At 46.7% G+C, this 27,511-nt stretch overlaps 1 protein-coding gene across 1 annotated transcript in view; it reads right to left on the reverse strand.

The window, feature by feature from the left end:
- Positions 1-3,480: 3,480 nt before the first annotated feature.
- Positions 3,481-27,511, reverse strand: part of LOC132459075 (G patch domain-containing protein 8-like) — an 88,430-nt gene continuing 64,399 nt past the window's right edge. The window contains exons 2-4 of the mRNA XM_060053453.1: positions 23,785-23,922; positions 8,884-9,014; positions 3,481-8,200 (exon numbers count right to left, since the gene is read on the reverse strand). Of these exons, the coding sequence (XP_059909436.1) occupies positions 4,228-8,200; positions 8,884-9,014; positions 23,785-23,922 (4,242 nt within the window). The 3' untranslated portion in view covers positions 3,481-4,227. The remainder of the gene's footprint in view (positions 8,201-8,883; positions 9,015-23,784; positions 23,923-27,511) is intronic.

A 27,511-nucleotide genomic window follows, 5' to 3' on the forward strand; every position in this document is an offset into this window, starting at 1 on the left:
AATTTACTTGTTTGTTGTAAGCCTTTTTGCTAAAAACAGTTTAGCGTATACATCGTATAGCCGACAGGAACTTTTGGACATCGGTTCATGCAATTCCGTCAACTTTACGGACGAATTCGGTCTCATCTCGGAGATAGCCAGGACAGCGGAGCCAACTGACAAGTGGAGCTGGAGCACCAACGGGCGGCAGCGGCGTCACAGATGTAAACAGAGAGGGTCGCGGGGAGGTCTGAATGCTAGGCTAAAGCTAGCGCCTCACAGACCATCGCTTCCCAGCATCTTTCTCGCCAATGTCCGATCCCTGGCTAACAAAATGGACGAACTGCGACTGAGGATCACCACCAACAAATGGATTATGGACAGCAACATCATGATTTTCACAGAAACCTGGCTCAACAGCAACGTTCCGGATAGCGCCATCGAGCTAGCAGAACGCTACACTCTCCGTGCAGACAGAACGAAGGAGTTCGGTAAGATTAGAGGTGGGGGACTGTGTATTTATGTTAATAAAGCTTGGTGCACGGACACTACCACCATCGAGAGTCACTACTCGGTTAACATAGAATATCTAATATAAATGTAGACCTTTCTATCTGCCTAGAGAGTTAACATCCACCATTGTGACTGCAGCCTTCATTCCCCCGGACGCTAATGCTGCATTTGCAATGAAAGAACTGCACAATGCAATTAGTAAACAACAGACTCTGACCCCCGAGGCAGCCTTTATTGTTGCGGGTGACTTCAACCACTCCAACCTAAAGTCTGTACTCCCAAAATTCCGCCAACATGTCTCCTGCCCCACTAGAGGAGACAAGACATTAGACCATGTTTACACAAACATAGCTGATGCTTACAAAGCCGTCCCCCTCCCCCACCTTGGTCAATCTGAACACCACTCTTTGCTCCTACTGCCTAAGTACTCCCCACTCATCAGACGGGTGAAACCCACAGTGAGGACAGTCAAGGTTTGGCCAGAGGGAGCAGACTCTGCACTTCAGCAGCGCTTTGGTAGCACTGTCTGGAGGGATTTTGCCACTCAGGCCACCTTCGACTCCCACACGGACATTGACATATACGCCTCCTCTGTTCTGAAACGTATGAACTCTGAAATCAACAGTGTCATCACCCTCAAACGGATTACCACATTCCCAAACCAGAAGCCATGGATGAACAGAGAGGTCAGACTCCTATTGTAGGCATGCGACATCGCCTTCAGTTCAGGTGATGCTCGGGCCAATAGCTCATCCAGGGGTAACCTGAAGAGGGGCATCAAAGCGGCCAGGCACTGCTACAAGCTGAGGATCGAGGAGCACTTTAAAAAAAACTCTGACCCCCGACGCATGTGGCAGGGCATCCAGGCCATTATGGATTACAAACCGGCCACCATCTCCCCCCCATCCAGTGACGCCTCCCTTCCTGATGAGCTTAACCACTTTTATGGACGCTTTGATAGGGAAAACAGGGAGGTGGTCATCAAGGCTGTGCTCCCTGCAGACCACCAGCCCCTCACTCTCTCCCCCATCAACGTGTGTGCAGCACTGAGCAGGACTAATGCACGGAAGGCTGCTGGACCTGATGGTATCCCCGGGCGGGTTCTCAGGGCCTGTGCTGTGCAGCTGACTGAGGTCTGGACTGACATTTTCAACCTGTCACTAGCCCAAGCAGTTGTCCCCGTGTGCCTCAAAACCACCTCCATCGTGTCGGTGCCAAAACACTCCACTGCAGCGAGCCTGAATGACTTCCGCCCAGTTGCACTTACCCCCATCATCTCAAGGTGCTTCGAGAGGCTGGTCCTGGCTCACCTCAAAACCTGCCTGCCACCCACACTGAACCCTTTCAAATTCGCCTACCACCAGAACAGGAGCACAGAGGATGCCATCTCCACGGCACTCCACTCCGCCCTCTCCCACCTTGACAACAGCAACACCTATGGCAGAATGCTGTTTATTGACTTCAGCTCAGCGTTCAACACCATCATCCCCTCCAAACTGATCACCAAGCTTACTGAGCTGGGCATCAACACCTCCCTCTGCAACTGGATACAGGACTTCCTAACCAACAGACCACAGTCTGTCAGGTTGGATGAACACACTTCCTCAACCCTCACCCTGAACACTGGCGTTCCACAGGGCTGTGTGCTGAGCCCCCACCTCTACTCCCTCTTCACCAACGACTGTACAACTATACATGGTTCCTATACGATTGTCAAGTTTGCAGACGACACTACGGTGATTGGTCTCATCAGCAACAACGATGAGACGGCCTATAGGGAGGAGGTCCAGCACCAACTGCATGGTGCGCCAACAACAACCTGCGGCGCCCGCTGCCCGTTGCCCGTTACCCGCTGCCCGCTGCCGAGGCACCACTGCCGCGAGGCACCACCTCCGCGAGGCACCACCGCCGCGGGGTGCTGCCCGCTGGGCGCTGCCGAGGCGGTGGTGCCTCGCCAGCGGGCAGCGGGGCTCCGGCGGGGGACAATCGCAGTCAACAATTGCGGGTAACAATCCCTTTCTCCTCAATGTGCGGTTCAGTCTACTTCAGATTGATGGTGAAGTTGAAGAACCAGAGACGTCGGAGAAACCGACGCAGTCGTTTGAGATTCGTAATATCGCCTGGAGGCACACTTGGTGCAGTAAGGCTGAATTTCTTGAACGTCTTCAAGTATATAAAAGCATCCATAGAGTAGCATGCCATGGGACCTTTAATGACTTTGTAACACCTCTCAAATGAAAGGATCTCAGCCAGGAGATGTCATCAATCATACAAGTTTAGTGTAGTGTATTTTTTTTATATATATAATGGTTCCTGAAAGATCCTGAAAAATCATTTGTATTTTCTTAGTATGTTGCTTAGATGGTTGATTAAATGGCAACATCACTAACCATGACAAACAGTCCTTCATTGGAATGAACAACAGATCTTCTGCTAGCCCTAAAAATATATCTTTCTTTTCACTATTCACATGCAGTGGATTACTATTTATTATACAAACTACTATGTCATATTTTGTGGAATGACGTTTAATTCATTGTGAAGTTCAGGGCTATATTGATTATGTTGTCATTTATCTTCTCAGTCAGGAATGTTTGTTGCACTAGATTTAGAATAATTATGTTATAGTTAAAGTATTGTTTACAAAACGTTTAGAATCTGAAGAACATGAAGATAAATGGCCTAACATCCAGCAATCAACATGTTCTTTATCGGTGCTTGTTAAGATTAAATTCAGAAACACTCGATCCAATAAACATTGCACAACTACGCCAACACCTTAAAATGCTTTTTTAATGGTTATTTTTGACAACTATTATATTCCCTTACAGTGTGAATATTTACAAAGAAGACAACAGTCCAGTTCTGGGTTGGTTGGTAGCTAAATGAAAATAGTTATATATTTGACCTTCCATAGCCCTTTAATGGGCAAACGTGTGTGTGTGTGTGTGCGTGTTTGTGTCGCGTTTGGCTGTGTATGTATGTGTGTTTGTATATGTTTGTTTGTTTGTTTGTTTGTTTGTTTGTTTGTTTGTTTGTTTGTTTGTGTGTGTGTGTGTGTGTGTGTGTGTGTGTGTGTGTGTGTGTGTGTGTGTGTGTGTGTGTGTGTGTGTGTGTGTGCATGGAAGGAGAATGGGACTTAAATACAACCACACACACACACACACACACACACACACACACACACACACACACACACACACATCATGGTAATGTGTCTATGTGATGCCCCCAGTCCCCTGATCTTTGGCCTGGCTCTAACCTACATACCCTCCATAATATGGAGATGAGAGGAGACCAGCATATTGTTATCTCTTTACTTGCTTTTCTCTCCTCAGCGTGAAATATACTTCAAAAGGCATTTGCTCTATCTGGCGTTCAGAGGAAAGTGAGACTAACCGAACTAGCAGGTGTGCAGTCCCTTCCATTCCTGCTCTGACTGGAGAGCCATGGAAACGCCTTACGGATCAAAGAGTGATTTCACGCTGTCTTGTCTGCTCCAGCACGGGCAGGAAGGCTAAATGAAGAAGAAATGGTAATCTGAAAACGAGTCACTAGTTGGATGTATATCTGTGGCTGTGTGCCTGATAGAAAGCCCAATCCCTGACACATCCCCATCTGTCCTGTCTCGGTTCAGATGGCAGCCGTTACATTGTGCCAGAGACTCCTGCTCCCTCTAAGCAGCCGTCGCCGGGGGAGACGAGGCACTGACACGGCTGCCAGTCTGCAGAGAATTCATAAGGCCTTCTGCCGGAGCCTCAGCGGCCAGGCTTTGTCCAGGAAGAGCTGTGTGCTCAGTGGGTGGAGGGCCATTGGGGGCAGGGCGGAGGCCAGGGGGGCGAAGTGAAAGGCCGGGATGCGGGGAAGGAGTAGAGGGGGTGGTGGAGGAGGCTGGTGGTTGAGCAGCACGGAGGGGAACAGGCTGGAGACGGAGAGAGGAAAGAGCGGGGAGAGCTGGGAGTGGTGCGGCAGGGAGGGGTGTAGATGGAGCAGGTGGCGCTGGCTTTGGTGGCAGAGCGTGGCTGGGTGCGGAGCGAGGCCATGGGAGATGGAGGATGATGAAGGTGATGAGGAGGCTCTGTGCTGTAGGATGATGTGTCGGAGTGCAGACAGAGGCAGAGAGGGCTGGTTCGGGGGTCCGACCTGCATGGGCTGGGCGTAGGGCTCCTGTGGAGGCATGAATGTGGGCATGGGAGGAGGGGTTATAGAAAGGGCGTGCTGTGCTTCTGTCTGTGTGTGGCTGTGGTGTCCGTGGGGCTGCAAGTGTGACAGGAGCGTGTGATGTCCTTCCAGTTCATAGGTCTTCAGCTGTGACACATGCATGTAGATCCCCTGGTCTGCGTCTCTGTGCTGCATGGTTCCCCTTTCCAGGTTCTGGGCCAGAACCTTCTGCATGTGCTCTCTAGCCTGCTCTTGAAGGAAACGGTACTTGTCCATTTCCTCAGCGCTGAAGCTGATGGGCTGAGCTGTCTGTTTGTCCATTCTGAGAGGAGCCGCACTGCAACAGCTTGAAACAGTACCGTTCTTTGTGCAATGATTATGATTAGCAAGTGTTGTAAAGTCTTTCTCGTTCACTATGTTTTTCTCCTCTGCCTCGGCCTGCTGACTCGTCCCTTCTAAACCCTTTCTCTTCCTGGCTATCCTCTGAATAGCAGGGAGCTTCCCTATCAGAGGGAGGAGCCATGTCCTGGCTGGCCTCAGTGGAGGGGCGCTCTCTGGAGGGCTTTTCTCCGAGGTGTTGGTTGGGCCAGGGGCAAAGGGTTGGGGGTGATGGTCAGGCTCAGAGTTAGGCTGCATTGGCCGGGACAGATGATCAGCGCTACCGCTTGCACACCGGGGCTGTGTGTTTGCACTTGGCAGGATCAGGGAGGCCGGCGAGGCTGTGTCGACCCGTGCGTTGGGATGGTAGCCGGCGTTTGAGGAGGAGGAGCCACTCAGCTTTTCACTCAGAGGGGAGTGTTTCTCAACCCCAGCGTAGAGACCATCGAAGGAGGATCCAACCTCCCACTGAGGCAGGCTGACTCTGGACCGGGTAGTGCTCCTGCTGCAGTCACCGCTCAGCTCCGACACGCTGGTGCTGCTGGGACTTCGAGAGCTGTGGCATCTGGTGGCCTGCGTGCCGGCCCACCACTCTGGGCTACTGGAGAGGTGTTGAGGGCTGTCGGACAGCCTCCACACAAAGGCCGGACTGTCCCTGTGGTCCTTGGACCCCGGCGTCGACCTGTAGGTCCCCCGGTCCTCCCAGCTGTCGCTGCTGCCCCAGGTCCAGCTGTCAAGGCTGCCCCGGTCCCAGTCCGCCATTTCTGGACGGAAGCACCTGCTCAGTCTGCTGCTCCACCCTCCTGCATTTGGGCTAAAGTGGCCTGCGATATCCCAATCTGCCGCTCCGCTAGTAGCCCCCCCCACCCCCACCCCCCCTGAAACTCTCTGGCCCGCCCCCCACTGTCCCAGCCTGTGTCTCGCTCTGATCCTTCCATGTGCTCCTCTGTTCCTCCAGCCCCCTGTCTCAGCTGACAACCGGCAGCACTTCACACTCTTCCAGCGACTATAAAAATATTTATTCTCCCCGCAGAGAAGCGTTCTCTTCCCTGCTGGCCCGCTATCACAGCTATTGTCATGGAAATGGCAGTCGATGAAACTCCCATGGTTGCCATGGTGACCCCTATCCCCAAACAATTTAGTAGTGCATCCCGGTGAGAATGGCTGAGGGGACAAGTGAGAACGCCAGGGGAAAGACTCCAGCACATCTCCCTCCCCCTCCCTCCCTCGCTGGGCCTCCCTGCCTGCTGGGTATCTGTTGGGCAGGGAGTGCGCTCTGCAGTGGCCCGCCTGCACCCTGTCGGGTTGTGACTGGGACTCTGTGTAGTGGCTCCTATGGGGCCCCCTGCTCCTGACAGTGACAGATACTGGTTCAGCCTCACATCTTCCTAGAAGACAGCTGCTCCCTGCTTTGTATACTCTCCTTCTCCTCTTCCTTCCCTCTGTCTGCCTCTCCATCCTCCTCCTCCTGCTCTTCCTCTGCCGCCCCCCTGCCTCGCCTCCCTCCCGCTCCCCGCCCGCCGCGGTGGGGACCGTGGTGACGACGCTCCTCATCCTGCACCTCGCTGCTCGTCGCTTGTTTGAACATTTCTCCCTCTCACCTCTCTTTCCAGGCGTGCCTTTCATCACACTGTCGTTTCCCCTTTTTCGTGACGTTCCTGAGACACCCTCGGAGGCGTTCTGTTGCTTTCTGGCACACGCGCACGCCACCTTGCTGCCACATGCACACCTGGACGAGCTGTTGCTCGACGCACCGGGTCGGCTGACAGACTGTAATTTACAGCTCAGGACTGAGGCAGCTCTACCCCTGATCCCACTCACACCCCCTAATCTGTCTCCTGGAGGATTGTGGGAGTTTGTGTCAGAGCTGTCACTGGGAGGGGAGTCGAATAGATGGTAGGCTTCTCCCTCAGTCTTCTCCCAGCGGGCGCTAGGCTCCCCCTCCCCGGCGAGGTCCCTATCTGATGATGAATGCGGCGCGGTCTGCAGGAGCAGGTGGGCTGGGTCCACGCCGGGCTCTGCCGCCACACACCTGCCTTTTGCTCTTGGCTTCTGGCTTCTCGTCTGTGCTAGATAGAAGTGTGTCTCTTCTGTGAGGATGGCTGGGCTGCTGGAGGGACCTGTAGACTCCAACAAGAGGCCTGATCTCTGATTTGTGTTGGGATGCTCCGGACTCCTTGGGGTTGGGGCCGGTTGCGGGCTGGGTCGGCAGAGGTTGGGACATAGCAGGTTGCAGCTGTAAGCAAGGCAAGGTTCATGCGTGGTGTATTTCAGTAAACTAATAGGCCATCGCAAACTGGTGATGCCGTCTTTGCTCCGCACACAGACATACTGGCTCTCCAGCTGGCCCTGTGTTTCTCTAGTTGGAGGGTCAGGGGGGGTTGGGCTGAACACCGGCCCATCGGGATGGATGGTCCTTATGAATCCTGCCTGGATCTGTGCAGGTGAGGAGTGAGTACGATTCCTCCCGCATGCCTGATGTTGAAGTGGTACAGTGGGAATGAAAGTCTCCTCTTCAGTGTCTCCCCTCCCTCTGGGCCGGTCTCTAAGCGGCTCAACGCCACTCATTGGCTTGGTGTCTTTGGGCCCCAGATCCTCAGAGCTGGGCTGAGACCCCAGAGCTGCCCCGTGTGTCTGCCATTCCCTCTCCCCTCTTGCCCTGATCTCCTCGTCTATATCCTCCATTATTCCCTTTCTTCTGTCCCTCTTTTGTTCTCTTCGTTCTCTCTCGTCCTCCTCAAGGTCGGAGAAGACGGAGGCGGAGGGCTCCAGCCGGGGTCCTCTGCGGGAGAAGCAGAAGGAGACCCCCAGCCTGGGCCCGGTCCGGGGCGCTTGCGGGGTCAGACCCGGATAGGGGAGCGTGTTATCCCACCCAAGAGCTGGGATGCTGGGGGTCCAATGTGGGTCGCTCAGGTCCACTGCTGCATGCTGGGAATGGGCGGTGGGGAGGTGGTGCTGAGGATCAGCAGAACAAGCAGCTTTGGGTGGAGAAGGTGGAGATCGGCACACAGAGATCAGCAACCCGCCCGCCCTCTCTGTAGCGCCCGGGTAGGCGCTAGGGCGGTGAAGGGTGGGCCTCTGGGGGGGCCTTGAGGACTCAGGCCAGTGCCTCTGTTCGCCCTCTCTGTCCCTGGCTGGACCTCTGGGTTCACAGCTCTGCTCTGGGACTCTGCAGCAGAAAAACGTTTAGATAAATTCACTTCAACAGCCTTCCCATTTAGCTTATTTCTGTCAGGGGACATGAAATGTTAACAGCTTGTAATCGTTCATTAGTGTTGATAATGACAAGTTTAGTCTAAAGCTGTACAGCAAACAGGTAATACGGAATGCCAATGGGTATTAAAATCAAAGCGTGAAATTGTTGTTCATAACGATGCGACTCTCAACTCGTATAATCCCGTCATTATAAGCAAACATGCTTCATTGCTCATAATTGCAAGGAACTTCACGAAGTGTTTAGTTTTTATGTCAATTGTTTTGATTGCTTTAGGTGTTTGGAATAATAGGGAATTTTGTAGTTAATGCTATGGTTTCACTTTTATTTTCCCCTATGTAAAACATTCCTTTTATTTTTATTTTTTTTTAAAGAAGTGAAGAACACAAAGTGCCTGCACCAAGTGTGTCAGCATCTCCATGGTATATTTACCTCACCTGTGGCCTACTTAGGCCAGCCAAGTGCTCTCATGTGTACGCACACATCCATCAAGCTCGCCAACAGTAACTGGATGTGACACACTTTAACCTCTCTGGACTTTTGCCTTTGGTTTCATTACAAAAACACACTGAAAATATACCCCTCCCCACACACACACACACACACACACACACACACACACACACACACACACTCACCCCTGGCTGTCCTGCTGCAGCTGTGCGAGCTTGTGCAGGCGTCTCAGGGCCCTCTCTTGTTTGCGCTGGTCCTTCCATGATTTAGAGGCCACGTTACGAGCAAACTCCCTGTGCTTGAGCTCCTTTAGTCTCTGAACAGGAGGGAGAGGGCGAGAGACACAGAGACACAGAGAGAGAGATTTAGGGAGCGACAGGGAGAGAGATAGAGGCGGAGAGAAATGGATGAAGACGGATGAAGGTTAGAGCGAATGAAAAGATAAAAGCAAGGAGTGTGGGAAAGGAAAATGAGAAAAAATAATAAACAAGGGGAAAGCATGATGCAATGGTGAGGAAGGTATTGAGAGTCGAGAGGAACAGAGAGGAATAGAGAGAGATTAACTTTCACCAGATTCCTTAGCTTTGACATGCATGAACAGCCATGTCACTGTGGGAATGGCTGTTTCAAATTCTGGCTCTGGTCGGCCAGAAAAAGGGGAGGGGTCTCATCGTCATCATCATGTGATGAGTGACAGTCAGAGCTACAGAGGTTTAGAGTGAGCCATCGTCATCATCATGTGATGAGTGACAGTCAGATCTACACAGGTTTAGAGTGAGCCATCGTCATCATCATGTGATGAGTGACAGTCAGAGCTACACAGGTTTAGAGTGAGCCATCGTCATCATCATGTGATGAGTGACAGTCAGAGCTACACAGGTTTAGAGTGAACCATCGTCATCATCATGTGATGAGTGACAGTCAGAGCTACACAGGTTTAGAGTGAACCATCGTCATCATCATGTGATGAGTGACAGAACACAGCTAAAGGGTGTAGAGTAAACCATCGTCATCATCATGTGATGAGTGACAGTCAGAGCTTGGTTGGACAAATAAAACATGCTTTCATCTGATGATATTGTCATTTGAACTCACTGACATGTGTGAATGCACATCGTTGTGCACCAAAGCACTGAAATTGACTCATATTTACGTTTACATTTTTACATTTAGGGCATTTAGCAGACGCTTTTATCCAAAGCGACTTACAATAAGTACATTTGTCATAAGAAGTGCATCAATATATCGCTGTCGGTACAGAAAGGATGTTCATAGAACCAAGTGCAAGTACCACAATCGCTAGGCTAATCAATTCCCCGTGTTACAGCCATGATAGCAGCTACTGCAGTTGCTACACAGTTAAGTACTATAATACAATGCAATACAATACAGTGTACAATGGTGGCCAGAAGGGGGAGGGTGGCTATGCAGAGTCGAGGTGGACTCTGAACAGGTGAGTCTTGAGTCTTTTTCGGAAGATAGTGAGCGACTCTGCGGTCCTGAGAGTGGCAGGGAGCTCGTTCCACCACTGAGGTCCCAAAACCGAGAAAAGTTGTGACTTTGCTGAACGGCCTTTGCTAGCTCTTAGCGATGGCGGTTCCAGATGTCCAGCTGGTAGTTGAGCGGAGGGATCGAGCTGGGGTGTGTGGCTTTAGCAATGCTTGGAGGTAGGCAGGGGCAGTTCCATCGACTGCCTTGTATGCCAGTACCATCGTCTTAAATTTGATGCAAGCTACTACAGGGAGCCAGTGGAGGTCCCGGAAGAGGGGGGTCACATGGGAGAACTTCGGTAGGTTGAACACGAGGCGCTCTGCCGCATTCTGGATGCGCTGCAAAGGTTTAATCGCAGAGGCAGGAAGTCCAGCCAGGAGTGTGTTGCAGTAGTCGAGGCGGGAGATGACCAGTGATTGGACTAGAAGCTGAGCTGCTTCCCTTGTGAGGAAGGGCCGGATTCTGCGGATGTTGTAAAGTGCAAATCTGCAGGATCGGGCGACCGCAGTGATGTTTGCAGTGCAGGATAATTGATTGTCCACTACCACACCGAGTTTTCTGGCAGTTGGAGAGGAAGATACAGTGATGTTCTCGACGGTGACCAGTAAGTCCATTTGTGGGCAGTCTTTCCCTGGGATTAGGAGGAGCTCGGTTTTGTTGAGGTTAAGCCTCAGGTGATGGGCAGTTGTCCAGGTGCTGACGTCCGCCAGACATTCCGATATGCGTGTTGCAATCAGGGTTTTATCAGATGAGGGGAAAGAGAGAAATAGCTGAGTGTCGTCAGCATAGCAGTGATATGAAAAGCCGTGTGATGCAATTACCGAGCCCAGAGACCTGGTATAGAGGGAGAACAGAAGAGGCCCCAGTACAGAGCCTTGAGGGACACCAGTTTCAAGCGTGCAAGGTTTGGACAAGGAGCCATTCCATGTCACTTGATAGGTGCGGTTCGTCAAGTAGGATGTGAACCAGGAAAGAGCAGATTCAGATTCATATAGGAGAGGGAGTTTGCTTGAATATAGAACTCTATGTTTAAATTCATGTGCATTGCTTGTACATTGAACAAAGTTCATAGACACTTCAACAGCATGTTAAAGTGTGTTTACGAATGTTTACAGTAGTCAAACGGTCTTTACTGTGTGTGTCTGTTCAGTACATGTGTGTGCATTTGGCCGTGTGTGTGTGTGTGTTTGTGTATGTATGTGTGTACCATCTGCCTGTAGATGCTATAGATTATTCAAACAATGATTCTTGCCTCTACCCCTTTTCTCTCTATCCTCTCTCTTCCCTCGTCTCCCTCCTCTCTTTCACTCTCTCCCTCTTCTCTATATAAATCTCTCGTCTCTTTCACTCTCTCCTTCTTCTCTATATAACTCTCGCGTCTTTCTCTCTCCCTCTCTCTCCTCTCTCCCTCTCCCTCTCCCTCTCTCCCTCTCTCTCTCTTTCTCTCTCTTTCTCTCTTTCTCTCTCTCGTCTCTCTCTCTCTCTCTCTCTCTCTCTCTCTCTCTCTCTCTCTCTCTCTCTCTCTCTCTCTCTCTCTCTCTCTCTCAATTCAAATTCAAAAAAGCTTTATTGGCATGACTATTGTGGTAAACCAATAGTCAGAACAATATGTACATATAACAACGTCAGAACAATATGTACATATAACAACCTATAACAATATAACATAACATACAGATGTACATATGTACATATAGAAATAATGGTAATATTATAATTAAATTAAATGTATATAAAGAGAAGCTACATAAAACACATTAAAATTTACGAATAATCATTAAAATAAAACAAAATAAAACAGTGAGGCCTGGTGTAGAATGTCATCCTCTCATGTTGTGGCAAGCTGAAATAAACTGTCCTGCGAGGACGGAGCTCTCTTTTCTTTCTCCCATTAATATTTTTAGACATTTATAAAATGTGGGTGTTTTTGGCCTAATTTGCTAAAATATATTTTGTGGACATTTTTGAATTTGCGGTAGTGGAGGAGGAAGTGCTGCTCGGTCTCTACAGCAGCTTCTTCACACTGCTGGCACAGCCGCTCCTCTTTGGGCAGCCATGATTTCTCAAGTCAGCCTGTTTCTATGGCCAGGCTGTGAGCGCTCAGTCTGTACTTTGTTAACATCACTCTATCTTGCTTCCAGCGCAATTGACTTTCTACACTGACGCATGTATCGTTTACAGTTTGCAACTGGCGCAGAGCGTTCTTTTCCCACCAACGCCACGCGTCGGTCAATTAGGGAATGATCTTGCGCCCCAAGGGGCGGTTCGGCGAAAGGAGGAGGCTTGTTCTGGCGCAAACGTTCCCTGGTGCTATTTTGCAGTTTCAGAAAACAATTCCGCCTTGTTGCTTGTGCACCTCGCGCATACACTTTGCTTCTCTCATCTACCTAGCCACACATTCTTGGTAAATTATTTGGGAATTGCATAATGTTGCTTGTGCACCTCGCGCATACACTTTGCTTCTCTCAACTAGCCACACATTCTTGGTAAATTATTTGGGAAAGAACAGCTGATACAGCAGTAATAAGTTGTACTTTTAAATCAATGCATCTGCAAACGCAGTACAGCAAACACAGACACAGACATCGTGTACAAGCCCATAACTTTTAGGGTTCATGAGTATTTGATCGTGAGAAAACATTGTTTTACCGCGAGTGAGTAATACAGTCCATGGCAATGTATATTAATGTGGGAACACATGCATATTAGGAACACAAGTCGATAGCGATAATGCATACAATACTGGTAAGAAATGACATTTGTTAATGTATTGCGTATATTATTAAATAGACACACAGTTACCGCATATCATATGTGTGTTAAGTTTTCTTCGCCAAAATTTATTTGAGGACTCAGTATTTCTGAAGTTGTGGAAGAAAATGCTATTCCATGTGTGAATTAGGTCATATTATTTGGCCATAAACTGAGCCATTTGAAGTAAAAAATTCATGTGGTCATGCTTCTGTCTCATCGGAGACTGCAAACATTCTGTCAAAATTTCAACTCGTCAGATTGAAATTCGCTCATGGCTCTTGAAGGGGATGGGAGATGGCACTCTCATTGGTTTATTGCACGTTACGCCCAAACCACACCTACGGGTAATTAGGCTACTTCAGACCAACCCTTTTTAGATTTGCGTAGGGCGCAAGTAATTTATCCGCCGGTGAACTAGCGACATCGCTATAGAACCGCCCACAAAACTACTTGCGTTTGGCGTTTCTCACTTGCGTTTCAGACCATTAAAATAGGGCCCTCTAACATCAGTCACTGTGGTCAGGCAGGGGGCCACAGTGTACTGTCTATTTAGGGCGAGATAACACTGCATTTTGCTCTGTGTGTGTGTTTTAGTGTTCCAATGGGTGAGGTAGGATTGTTTCTGATGTGTTATAATTTGGTTGAGTCCAATTGATATGTTCTCCGACTTGTCCTGAGGCAGAGCAGAGGGGGAACCTGTCTGTGGTCGGAGCCTCAGGAGGACCAGCTGAGTGAGGGGACTCCTGTTCATCTCTTGGCTTTGCAGGGCTTTGTGCTGGAAGGAGTGGGGGTCATTTTGTCTTAGATGTAGCCAATATATAGTTGATCGTTTTTGGATTTTTAATAGCAGGGGATACTGGCCTAATTGAGCTCTGCAGGCGTTGTTAGTGGTTGTCCTGTATACCTGGAGAATGCTTTTACAAAAGTTGTTTGCAATTTCAATTGGATTTTTTTCCCATTGGTCAAAAAGTTTGTTTGTTTGTGGGCCCCACACTTCACTTCCATGGAGCAGGATGGGTTCAATAATTGCTTGAAGTAGTTTGAACCAAATTAGAATTGGTATCTGAATGTAAATTTGTCTTTTGATTGTATAAAAAGCCCTGCGTGCTTTCTCTCTCAGTTCTTTGACTGCTGGATTGAGATTCCAGTGGAACTTATTTTCAGGTCTAAATAATTATATTCTAAACAGTTTTCTATTTCATGTGTTCTATTGTGAAGTGCAATGTGTTTCCCAGACATCTGGGTCTTCCCAGACATCATGGATTTTGTTTTCTTAGGCCCCGTTACCACGAAGCCGAAACGGGCAAAACCGTTACGGTTTCGATCTATCCGGTTTCGAAGTATCTCCGTAAAGACGAAGCCAAGCGAACCCGGGTAGATCTGTAGAAACGCTGTAGTACACATTCCAGGCCCATGAGGGGCGCTGCTTCTGGTACAGAAATCCAGAAGAAATGAAATAAGAAGAAGAGGCGAGCATGCGCATAAAGGCTGCCCTTATGCGCATGCTCGCATGTGATTTCTGAGACTCCGCCATTGGCTAGGAGGTCGAGGGGTGGGGCGATGACGTCATGGTTTGTGGTTTCAGTCGGTTTCAGGCGTACACACGAATCCAAAACGAAATGGTTTCAGAAGTTTGCGGTTTCGGTCAGCGGATTCGCCGGCTTTGTGTGTACGGTAGGCCGAACCGTACAAGACCTTTGCGGTTTCGCCATGAAATCGGCTTTGTGTGAACGGGGCCTTAATGTTAACAGCCAGGGCCCAGGTCTGACAGTAACGGTCTAGTAGGTCTAGACTCTGTTGAAGTGCTTCTTTTGTGGGACTTAACAGGATTAAATCATCAATCAGCAGGAATTTGATCTCGGTGTTGTGGAAAGTGAGACCAGGCACTGTGGACTGTTCCAGAATGGAGGCCAGCTCATTTATGTAAATGTTAAACAGTGCAGGTGATAAGACAGCAGCCTTGTCTCACTCCCCGCTCCTGAGAAATAAAATCTGTTTGCTTGTGTCCAATCTTGATGCCGCACATGTTGTTTGTGTACATTGATTTTATAATGTCATATGCTTTACCCCCTACACCGCTTTGAAGAAGTTTGTAAAGTAATCCAATGTGCCAAATTGAGTCTAATGCTTTTTTGAAATCAATGAAACAAGCTAATATTTTGTTTTTGTTTTGGTTTACATATTTGTTTACCAGGGTGTGTAGGGTGTAAACATGATCTGATGTGCGGTGATTCTGTATGAATCCAATTTGACTTTTTAGGATGCCTTCAATTCCGTTGGATTTTTTTGGCTTAAGGTTGTTTAATTTTTCTTCCACTTGTTTTTCAGTGATAAATAGATCTAAAGAGTCTTTGATGGCCAATTCTAATTTGTTTAAGTTTTCTGTAATTTGATTTTGCTCAGAATCTGATTTTATAGGGATGTTGCTGTATAGGTTTTTGAAGGGATTGATCCAAATGTCTCCATCTTGTATAACTGGTTTGTTGGGTTTGGTTTTGTTTAGGTTTTTCCAATTTTCCCAGAATTTGTTTGTGTTTGTGTTTGTTCAGTTGTTTGAGTGTGTATTGAGCCTTATTGATCTTGAGTGTACGTTTGTATTGTTTGAGGATGTATCAGTAAAGAAGGCGAACGTCTGTATTGCTTGGGTCTCTGTGTCTCTGATTGCATGTCTGTTTCTCTCTCTCTCTCTCTCTCTCTCTCTCTCTCTCTCTCTCTCTCTCTCTCTCTCTCTCTCTCTCTCTCTCTCTCTCTCTCTCTCTCTCTCTCTCTCTCTCTCTCTCTCCTCTCACTCTCACCTCCCTCTCTCTCTCCTCCTTCTCCTCTCTCTCTCTCCTCTCTCTCCCTTCCTTTTCAGAGATGTTAATCCCCTCTGCAAGGGCTGAGATGGTGAGAGTGTGACTAGCAGGCGACCAGAGCTTGGATGGGCCCCGCGTGGGGGCGACTACGTCGTGACACCCCCAACCCTGCTCCCATCACAGCCCACGGGATGTGTTGGCCCCTATTGTTTCTGTAACGTTTTTTTTTCCTCAAATTCTGTAAAAGTCATACTGCAGCCTCTACCGTAAGTCGAAAACTCTTGACATTTTCAGGTATGCTTACCAATAACCCCCACTACCCATAAACCCACATTTGTGGTACTGCACCCAAAGGTGGCGCTATTGTAAAAAATCATGAATTAGGCTTATTTCTCCTCACCAGATTGACCTGGACCCAAAATTCTTTCATAATATTAATCTCTAGAATCAGACGCATTTATAAAATCATGCACTAAAAATGTATACTTTTCCCACAATTTCATATTAAAGCTAAACATGATAAAAAGATTGACAGGCTACAAAAATAATCAAACATTCACCAAAATCGCCACAGATAATAATTAGACAAAACCTCACAAAAATCATCTAACAGAATTAGTTTTACTTAATAGTTCCATTTGAGAAATATTGGCCAATAAAGTTGGAGCAGTTAGCCCGTTTTTCTTATATGACCTTTTTGTCATTGTATAAAAAAAACGTATGACTATTAATAGGTGGATACCAATACCCCCCACTATTAATGCACCCAAATTGTGGTACTGCACCCAAAGGTGGTGCTATTTAAAAAAAAAAGTGAACTAGCCTTATTTCTCCTTACGAGATTGACCGGGAATCAAAATTCTTTCATCATATTAATCTCTAAAATCAGATGCATCTTTTTCACCCTGGTCTTCTGCTCTAAAAATGTTTACTTTTCCCACAATTTCATAGAAAAGCCAAACGTCCACAGTCTCAACCCATTTTGCCTATATGACCATTTTGTTATTGTATAACTACCATACGGCTATCGTTACGTGGATACCATTAACAGTGCAAATTTTCAGATGTGTACTCTTTTAAGAGAGTCCTTAATTCTCTTGTGAAATGTGTCAACCACAAATCGACATTTTCACCTCGTGAATGAGGCTTCTTGTAGTTCAGGAATGTCAGTGGCTCACCGGGAAAATGCCGTGTTCTGGTGATCCTTTGGTTGACAGTTCGAATCCTGATTAGAGCATGCTGAACCTGAACATGACATTCTGTCATTGCCACTAATTTAAGAAACACAACATTGAAGAGCACTAGAAATTCATCAGGCAATCAACATTCCGGCTCATTAGTTTCCAAGAATCTGACTGCCAAGTCACTGTATGGCATTAAGGGGAACTTCTTCGTTAACCATTTTTCCTTCATAATTAACTCTGTCATATTCATATTTCTTCCGTTAGTGTTCTTGACTACAAATGTTTAACTTCCCCAGAATTTAAAAGATTTTTCTGGTATATGCTTTGAAGAAAGCCCTTAATTCACTTGAGAAATGTGTGCTTTGAGGTTTCTGGATGTTGTGTGCTTATCAATAGACATTTTGACATTTTTTTATGTGAATGAGGCTGCAGCTAAGGTTTATAAGTGGAACATCTTTCCTTAAATATGATAATTATATGTTATATTTATATATCTTCCATTAGTGTGTTCTTGACTTTTAATTTTGCTCGGACCCCGTTAATCCCCGCTTGCGGTTATATTTTATTATTTGTATTTCTTTTGTTTTCTGTTATTTGCCAGTGGTGTGCTGAAATACTTTGCTGTTGCTTGTAAAATAGTGGGCCGATTTAGACATTAGACTGACGAACATTAGCTTATTCTCAAGCTGTATCTTGAGTTTCGTAAAGATGATGGAACACACACATTATAACCATGAGGATGAAAACAGTTTGACGTTCACTATTCCCTCGTTTTTGCCCTTTAATCTATTTAGCTCATTGAGTAATAATCGATTTATAATCGATCTATGTTTGATTATTCTTGTTTTTACATTGGATGTTTCACACATATTTTCCAAGTGCCTCATAATGTCCTTGATATTAGGAAAAAAACAGGCTGAATAGCAATATCAGCGATATGGGAGTCTGAAATGTTTTCCAATGTCCAGTCTTTAGAAAAAGGCAAATCTGAAAGAAATCGGTGCTTTTTCAACAAGCTATTTTTTTCTTTTTGCAATTATCGACTGGGGTTTTCACATTATTGCTATGGGTTTAATTACAACTAGAGGTTGAGCGAGCGCAATGCACGTGCGAAAACTCTATTATATATATATATATATATATATATACAGTGCACATATATATTATATATAGTTCCCAATGTCCAGTCTTTAGAAAAGGACAAATATGAAAGAAATCGGTGCTTTTTCAACAAGCTATTTTTTTATTTTTGCAAAGCGAATATGTTGGATCTAAAACACCCACTTCCACTTCTAAGCTTCGATGCGATCAACAGGGCCCATTCATTCATCAATTCTATTTGCGTTTTAACGCAAATAGGCTGGTACGTTATAACGCCATGAACAAGGCTTAATTGAACCGGATTATGACCGATTTGGGGAGGAGGTCACCAGCTGCATGTTGGGAATAGGCAGTGGGTGGTTTTCTGCAGCCTTACGGCCTCAGCACTGCCATAGACAGGTTTCATTTGACTGGACGACCCTATTCTAGTAGCTAAGAACAGAAGGTTTAGCGGACGGGGGCTTGGGTCCCTTGTCCTGTGCGTCGTATTCGCAGGGTTGGGACAGATCCTTTAAACCCTGCTCCATCCATGTGTGGCAGGTGCTTCCTATGTATGTGAATAGCAGCATTAGATGCTTGTGCACGGCTGGCAGGGATGTGCACAGCCTGTCCTTTGCTCTCTCAAACTTTCCCGGTAGATCAAGCGGAACAATCTATAATGAATGTATTTCTGGAAAGGAAGTCTCCTCGGAATCTCTTATTTGGTTATATTCTAACATGTGTATGTATATATATATATATATATAAATATATATATATATATATATTATGGCTGTCAAACGCTCAAAAAAGATTATCGCAATAAATCGCATAGTATTGGTGAGTTAACTCACGATTAATCACATTTTTTAAATTATATTTTAAATCCACTCGACATTCATGGAACACAACAGATTTTGGAATTGTAATTGAACACGCAGTTACTTTGTACAATTGTAAACCAACAGTTACTACTAATGTGTACATTTGTATCAATCAAATTAAAATAAGATTGTGTTAACGCGTTATTATCGCGCTAAATTTAACAGCCCTAATACGTATAATAGCAGGCCTGTCGCACCAGTTACTCAAAATTACTCAAGTGCGCATGTGCCAAGCGCAAAGGCATATATACACCGCAAGCAAGCACATGCGCACGAACATACCGGTACACAGAAACGCACACACATGCGCACACACTACACGCACACACAAGCACGCGGACACACCGCACGTCAACACAACGGCAGCGACACACACGGAAGCGCACACAAACGCGCTCGCACACACACACACACACACACACACACACACACACACACACACACGTACACACACACTCACACGTACAGGTAAGACATTTAACGGCTCCGCCAACAAAACATGCGCAACGCACAAGCGAAAACTTTAGTATATATATATATATTCACACACGTCTCTATATTTATAGTATATATATAATATATATAAACAGTATATGGGTGTAAATAATTGCAATATAGTGACAAAAGTGGCTATGAAGGACACCCAATACAAATGCACACAAACAGACACACACACAAACATACACACATGGCCCACAACACAAATGTACACACACAAAAACACAAACACACACACACACACAAACAACACAGCAGATTATCCTCATTGAAATTGAATGTATTTTTATTCTGTCTGTCTGTCTGTCTGTCTGTCTGTCTGTCTGTCTGTCTGTCTGTCTGTCTGTCTGTCTGTCTGTCTGTCTGTCTGTCTGTCTGTCTGTCTGTCTGTCTGTCAGTCTCTGTCTCTGTCTCTGTCTCTGTCTCTGTCTCTGTCTCTCTCTCTCTCTCTCTCTCTCTCTCTCTCTCTCTCTCTCTCTCGCATGGTCGACACTCATCAAGCTAATCTCTGCTGAGTCTTACACATGCGAGTGTCTCTTTACGTTATTGTTGGATGCCTAACACCCTAGTGGAAAATGAGTAATGGTGAGTATGTGAATATTCTGAGGTATATCCTTATGCCTTGTGTTTCAAACACGTGCTGGCGCACAGTCTCTCGTGCACCTCAGTGTGCTGGCATGTGCCTTCCCAATGTGCATTTGTATCTATTAGCATACTGTTAGAAGATCTGAGAGGGCTTTGATAACATGCCCATTTTTGTGGAAACATTATTCATGCTCGAGTAGAGAGTCATAAATAATGAACTATCTTGGACTAAAGACGACTTCATTGAATAGTGGTAGCTGTCCATGGTGCTGACAGTACCAAGAAAGGGACCATTCGAAGAGGGGGAGAGAGAGTCTGGGAGATGCCCTATTTTACCTTATAAAGTGAGATCAGTGTTGTGGAATTGGTCAGTTTGAACTTGAATAAATACCAACCACAAACCTGGGGCCTGCTGCACATCTGCTCATCAAAACAATGTAGGACACCCACACAGACCCACACACATACACACACACACACACACACACACACACACACACACACACACACACACACACACACACACACACACACACTGATAAACACATCCAAACACTGTACTCAAGGCCAATTAGCAGACATATTAGGAACAGACAAAAGATTTCACTCCAACAATGAACTCCCCTTCCCTCCCAGGTAGGTTTTCCTCCTCTGCAGACTTGAAAGACGGTGCTTTTACCAATGATGTCAGGTCATCAGCAGGAAGCCATATTGCTCTTGGCCTCTGACATTACACATCTGGGACTGGGCTGTGAAGCTTGGTGTCTCTGGCAGACCTGTGATCAATATTCCTTCAGATGTAGGAGGAGGGCTGGACGGGAAGGGACGAGCACCACAGGCCCTCCTGAGTGGTATTCACAAGAGCTCGGGAATGAACACTGATGTCTTATTAAGAGGAGCAAGGTGTCTTTGAGAGAGAGAGAGAGAGGGAGAGAGAGAGAGAGAGAGATAGAGGGGGAGAGAGAAAGAGAGAGAGAGAGAGAGAGAGAGAGAGGGAGAGAGAGAGGGAGAGAGAGATAGAGAGGGAGAGAGAGAGGCCACACGGAAGGACTGATTGTGCTTTTATTTTGGGATTTTGGTTATTGTGAATTTGTGTAATCAGCAGTATTGCTGATGAGCCCCTGCATTCAGTCATGATGGCTGACTGGAAGATAAGGAAGGAGACGGGCGAGCAGAGGCAATCAGCCTCTATTCTCTCTACAGCCGATCCCCCCTCGCAGGGAGGCCTCCTCCAGCTACCCTTTCATCTGTGCTCTGCTAGGTGCTGGCCGTGTGTGTGGGCATGTGTGTGTGTGCGTATGCGTGTGCAAGTGTGTGTGTGTGTGTGTTTGTCTGTGCATGTGTGTGTGTGCATGCGTGTGTGTGTGTGTGTATTTGTGTGTGTGAGCGTGTGTGTATGTGTGTGTGAGCGTGTGTGTATGTGTGTGTGTGTGCTTGCATGCATGTGTGAGTATGTTTTAAAGTGCCAGCGGCTACTGTCAGTGCTCAGCGCTCAGTGCAGTTTGTTTCATGTGGCGCCTCTGGCTAAAACAAAGCACTAACATTGGCCCACAGTTGCTCCAATTCATTTTCCAGGAACAATGTCAGTGAGGGAACGGTCTTATTTAATGTGTGTTTCGTGTTGCATTGTGTGGGTGGCACGACACGGGAGACAGCTTGGCTCAGCCGAGAGACACGTTTTTCCATGGATGTGTATACAGTTTAGTGTATTTTCTGGAGCCATCTTTGCATCTGTGTGTGTAATTGAGAGATAGTGTTGAGTTTATGCCCTAGTGTGTGTGTGTGTGTGTGTGTGTGTGTGTGTTTGTTTGGGTGTGTGTCGGCATTGCCAGAGACAGCTCGAGGAGATTACGCCTTCAGCAAAGCTTTGAGTTTGTAAAAGGCAAGCGGAGCTGAAAGCAGCACACAGAGGAGGACCACTGCCTTGTCTCCTAATAGTCTGCTGCCCTCAACTTGTCCAAGCCGGAAGAATACAATAACACTCCAGGTATGAAAAATAGCTGGATCTGCTGCTGCACTATGGGGGCCGTTGGAAGGGGAGTTTGTTGGAAGGAGCTGATGAAAGCCCACGTGATCAAACTCATTTGTACCAATTACAAATTCATTTTGGGCTTAATTATATATTGTGCAACATCATGAAACATAATAACAAATTCAGAGAACACGCAACCAAATGGATGTTCATGAAACAAATCGTACCAACCTACCAACCTTCATCCCAATGAATCATATTCACAGGAATTCAAGGGCTTACCAGGTCCAGGAACCCCTTAGCCCGGAGCCATTGAGTAGATACAACTCTAAACTCAGTGATTTAACATTAACACCGCAGCAGATTGCCTTTCCAGAAATATAAGGAGTGCAATTGCTATCAGACTGGGGCCGGTGTAATTGAAAGAGCAAATAAACAATACGTCTGTATTAGCTGCACAGTAGGAAATAGTCCCAAAATGCAATCACTATCGATGGATAACAAAAATGTGATAATGAAAAGAGATAAAGTAATCTTGAGCTAAGATTAATCAAAATCTGAAAAGGGCTCAAATAAAGCTAATAGGGCTATGGTTTCTGGTAATGCCGTCTCTGTCCAAACTGTTCCTTTGCGCCAATTTCGTCTTCATTTTCTGCTTGATGGTTAAAAGAAAAGCAGAACTAAGAATTTTTTGTCTTTTGTGATTGCAAATGAGTCAATCAAAGTCAGGATTTCTGTTTTACTTCGATATTCGTGTGTGAATTTGTGACCATGAATATGTATATGTGCCGTGTTCTCAGCCTGCCTTCAAATTACTTTAATTTGCTTTTAACTGAAAAGACAGAAAACCAGAGTAAAAATGTAACAAAGTCACAGGAAATACTAGGGGAGATTCAAACTGCTAATTATAGAACAACTTACATATGCAAACCAATGTGTGTGACTGTGTGTGTGTGTGTGTTGTGGGCGCCTGGTCTCTGAGGTACAACAGTGGGATCACCAATTAGAATAGAACAGGCAGAAGCGGGGGTTGCGGTGAAATCAACTTATGTAATTTATTTATAAAAAAGGTGCAGGGGGAAAAGGGAGGGGGCAAAAGGCAACTCAAATCTTCACCGGGTTGGCGGCTGTCGTCAGGGTGCCCTTTCTGGCTCTTCCTGGGGTGGGGCCAGAGGGAGAGAGAGAACGATAGACCAAGGTTAGTGGGGTCTGTGGTCCCTGCCACTGACCTCTTCGCCCTAGCTCGGCTTGGGTTTCCTGTTGGAGTCGTTGGGGTTCCTCTTCCGCTGCAGGCCTTCTGTCGGGTTTCAGCACGACACAATTCACACACACCGACAAAACAGCTCTTCGGTCCACTTGAACGTTACTTCATTAATTAGGTTTGGAGTGATCAAGAGGGTTGGCCACAGGCCTCTTACCACGAGACTGGCCTAACGTGTCTCTGGTCTCCACACGCTCCTCCAGCCAGTCTGTCTTCAGCCTGTTCTGGTGGAGTTAAAAAGGCCCTCTGATTGCAGGGCTAACTCAGCGCACCTGTGCTGGGTAAGCTGAGTAGTACCTCCCATCCAGAACCACACCCCTTGGCTGCCTTTGCCTGCCTTTGTGGCCACCACGTGGCCATGTGGGGCACTGCTCAGCGGCTGGGCCACCACAGTGTGTGTGTGTGTGTGTGTGTTTGTGACGTGTGTGTGTGTGTGTGTGTGTGTGTGTGTGTGTGTGTGTGTGTGTGTGTGTGTGTGTGTGTGTGTGTGTATGTATGTGTGTTTGTGTGTGTGTGTGTGTTTGTGTGTGTGTGTGTATGTGTGTGTATCTGTGTGTGTGTACATGCAGTTGATTCATGTACCTGCTTGTGTGCGTGATCGTAGGAGTTGATGTGATTGTCGAACTCCTGGTGTCTGAGGTACTGCTTGTCACACAGATCACAGTAGAATGAAGCTTTCAGATCATCCAACGAACAGCTCAGAGCCTTCTCAGCAGACTCCTAGGCAGAGAGACATAGAGGGACAGGCAGAGAGAGAGGGGAGAGACAGAGAAACAGAGAGAGAGAGAGAGAGAGAGAGGTATGAAAGGGTTGTAAGAGATGTAAAAAAGTGGGAGAGATAGGGTAGTGGGGCATGAGAGAGTGAAACAGTGGGAGCAGAGGGATTTATTAAAGAAGGAGAGAGTGGATAAATATAGAAGGAGAAAGAGAGATAGATAAGAGAGATAGATGGAAGAGATACAGAGAGATAAAAGCAGAAAGTAGGAGGGATTGGGTAGTGAAGCATGAGAGGAAGCAGAGGGATTTATTAAAGATGCAGAGATAAAAACAGCGAGAAAGAGAGAATGCCAGAGCAGTGGAGATAGAGAGGGGAGGGGAGAGGAGAGAGAGAGAGAGAGAGAGAGAGAGAGAGAGAGAGAGAGAGAGAGAGAGAAGAGAGAGAGAGAGAGAGAGAGTGAGCAGGGGAGAGGGAGATAGAGTGAGGGTGAGAGAGGGAGAGGGGAGAGAGAGATGGGGGGTAAATGGCAGATTGTTAGGCATTTAAATTGTATCTGCATCCAACACACATCAGCAGTAATAGCCTCGACATGTGTTCTGCATAAAGCTGTTAAACAGCTTTCTATTAAAGCGGGCTGCCGCCCAAGCAGCTGCTGCTGCTGCCACAACCGCGGCGCAGGCTAGCACAAAGCCAGCTGAAGCACACATATTAGCCTAGGGACACACATTATACAGCCAATACATCCCTATACACACGATGTGTGTGTGTGTGTGTGTGTGTGTGTGTGTGTGTGTGTGTGTGTGTGTGTGTGTGTGTGTGTGTGTGTGTTTGAAAGTGTGTTTTTATATGCATTAGGGTGATCAGTGCAGTGTGATTGATTGGTACGTTTGTTACCTTTTCAATCAATGTATGTTGGTTTGTGTGTGTGTATGTGTGTGTGTGTGTGTGTGTGTGTGTGTGTGTGTGTGTGCATACTCACATGTTTGAATATGTATATATATATCCTATACTTGTTAGGACAAATGTTTTGTTGCTTGCAGTATTGTAAGGAAGAATGTTTGGAAGACACACACCTCACACATGTCAATATCTACCCAAAAATATGAATGCAAATGGTTTAATCACTGACACACACCTCCATCAGTTCAATGCCTTGCTCATTTTACAGGGATTCTCAGATACATTTGTGAAGTTTGAGTGTGTGCACTTCAATGCACAATCTGTTTTTTGTGCACAAGCATGAAGGTGTTTGTGTATGTGTGTGTGTGTGTGTGTGTGTGTGTGTGTGTGTGTGTGTGTGTGTGTGTGTGTGTGTGTGTGTGTGTGTGGGCATCCATGCCTTGCGCTGTCTCAGAATGTAATTTCCCTCAGGCTAGGGGCTGCCAATAAACACTATTGAATTCTGGTCCACCCTGACATGATGGGGATTTAATTTGAGGTTGTCACTTCGTTCTCTCGCTCTCTCTCCATCTTTCTCTCCCTCTCTCTCTCTCCCTCCTTCTCCCTCTCTCCCTAGCTCTCTCCCTCTTTCTCTCTCTCTCTCTCTCTCTCTCTCTCTCTCTCTCTCTGTCTGCCTCTCTCTCTGTATCTCTCTCTCTCGCTCTCTCTCTCTCCCCCTCTCTCTCTCTCTCCCTTTCTCTCTCTCCCTCTCTCTGCATGTGGCCCTGTCCTTTGCTCCACCCATTTCCCACCCCTCTCTCTCCTTCTTTTCAGCTTTTGGCTTGTTCGCTTTCTCTGCACTTAATCATCATTCCAGCTTTTTCTTCTCTCGATTATTGCTTATACCCTGCCATGATTCTCTCTCTCTCTCTCACTCTCACTCTCACTCTCTCCCTCTCCCTCTCCCTCTCACTCTCTCCCTCTCCCTCTCACTCTCACTCTCTCCCTCTCCCTCTCCCTCTCCCCTGCTCTCTCTCTCTCTCTCTCTCTCTCTCCCCAACATACACATGCTTTCCCTCAGTCACTCTTTGTGCTTTCTGTTTGGTGAGCTCAGGGTCATGGAGTGACAAAGTCTATTGGCCCCAATTTGCTTAGGCGGCACAAAGGCACACAACCAGAGGGGAGGGGGGGGGTGTGGGTTGGAGGAACAGCCTCTGTCTCCTCTCTCTCACACATGTTGAGGTAGCACCCACTAACACACACACACACACACACACACACACACACACACACACACACACACACACACACACGTGCCAAACACACACACACAAACACACACACACACACACACAAACACACGATAATAGCGATTTTATAATGATAGAACTTTCGCGATTGCTCTATGATTTGCTCTCCAGGCATTGGTTCTTAGACAGGTGAGGGGCGTGGCGAGCGGAGCTGGGCACCGCAACGTGGCACACCTGGACCTCATCAACCAATCACACGCCTTCTTAAGCCTGACGGGGACTTCTCGTCGGCGCCAGATTATTCCGTCTCATTCGGTATTTTGGCTGACGTGTGTTCATTGACCATCGATTCCCTAACCTGATTCTGTGATTACTAAACGTTGTGTATCCTTTCGCCAGTTCCTCGCCAGTGGACTACCCCCGGACCGCAACTCTCTCCGGTGCCTCCGCCAGCTACGCCCCCCGCTCCTGTCTTCGCCTTGCCCGCTGGTTATCTTCTAAGTTCTCCTTAACTGACAATAAACCGTGGATTGTCCGTACTGTCTCTGTCTCTGCATCCTGGGTCCTAACCAACCTTTTCACCAACCGTAACAAGAACGCCGGTTCTGAATAGGTGAAGTATCCATTTAAGCATTTCTTTTTTTTATTCCAGAGGCCAGGAGATGCAGACAAATATTGAGATATCAAACATCATTCACCAGTGCAGTGCAAATGAGGACACTCACTCAGTGTTGTTGTCGTCGAACAAAAAAAGGTCTTTACGAATGGCTCTAACAGCCACACCAAATTACTCCTTCAAACCACTTTATTTTCTATTTTCTATTTTGATACATTCCCATTTTTCTTTCTGTGTTACAAGCAGATATCATTACTTGCGCAAGCACTCAATGTTTAGAGAATAACAGCCTCCTGAGGGCCGTGGCCACCAAGAGCCTCAACCATCCAGGGTCTGGCCACCGTACAACGCTGGATCTACAGGGATGATATTGTACCAAAGGTTAAGCACAATTTTGGTACAATTCTTACTAATTTCCAGCAAAACTAGCAATCAGTGCGCCTATGCACAAACTATAGATTTGGCATTAAAATGGATTTTGATAACATTTATACTGGGAATATGCATTTAATCATCATAATCTTCATTCAGTGATGAGTGTTAACATTGAGTTTGTAAGTTCTTATGAATATTCTTTCGGCTCTCTTAAAGGCACCCAGTGCAACTTTATGTAAACATTCAATGAAAAATAAACATTACATTTCTAGTCTTTTTTTACACGTAGTAAGTTTCAATAACTCCATACCATTACATATCGACATTCAAGGAGCAAAGATGAGACATCGTTGTGTGGTGAGAACTGATAGAAAATCGTAAACAACAACAATCGCAGGTGGGGAGAAGCCATTTTTCCATTGACTGGAAGCCTGCTTTATTTATTGTAGGTTACAAAAAATAAAGAAAATG

The sequence above is a fragment of the Gadus macrocephalus genome, chromosome 6 (assembly GCF_031168955.1).
Source record: "Gadus macrocephalus chromosome 6, ASM3116895v1".
Classification (NCBI taxonomy): Eukaryota; Metazoa; Chordata; class Actinopteri; order Gadiformes; family Gadidae; genus Gadus; species Gadus macrocephalus.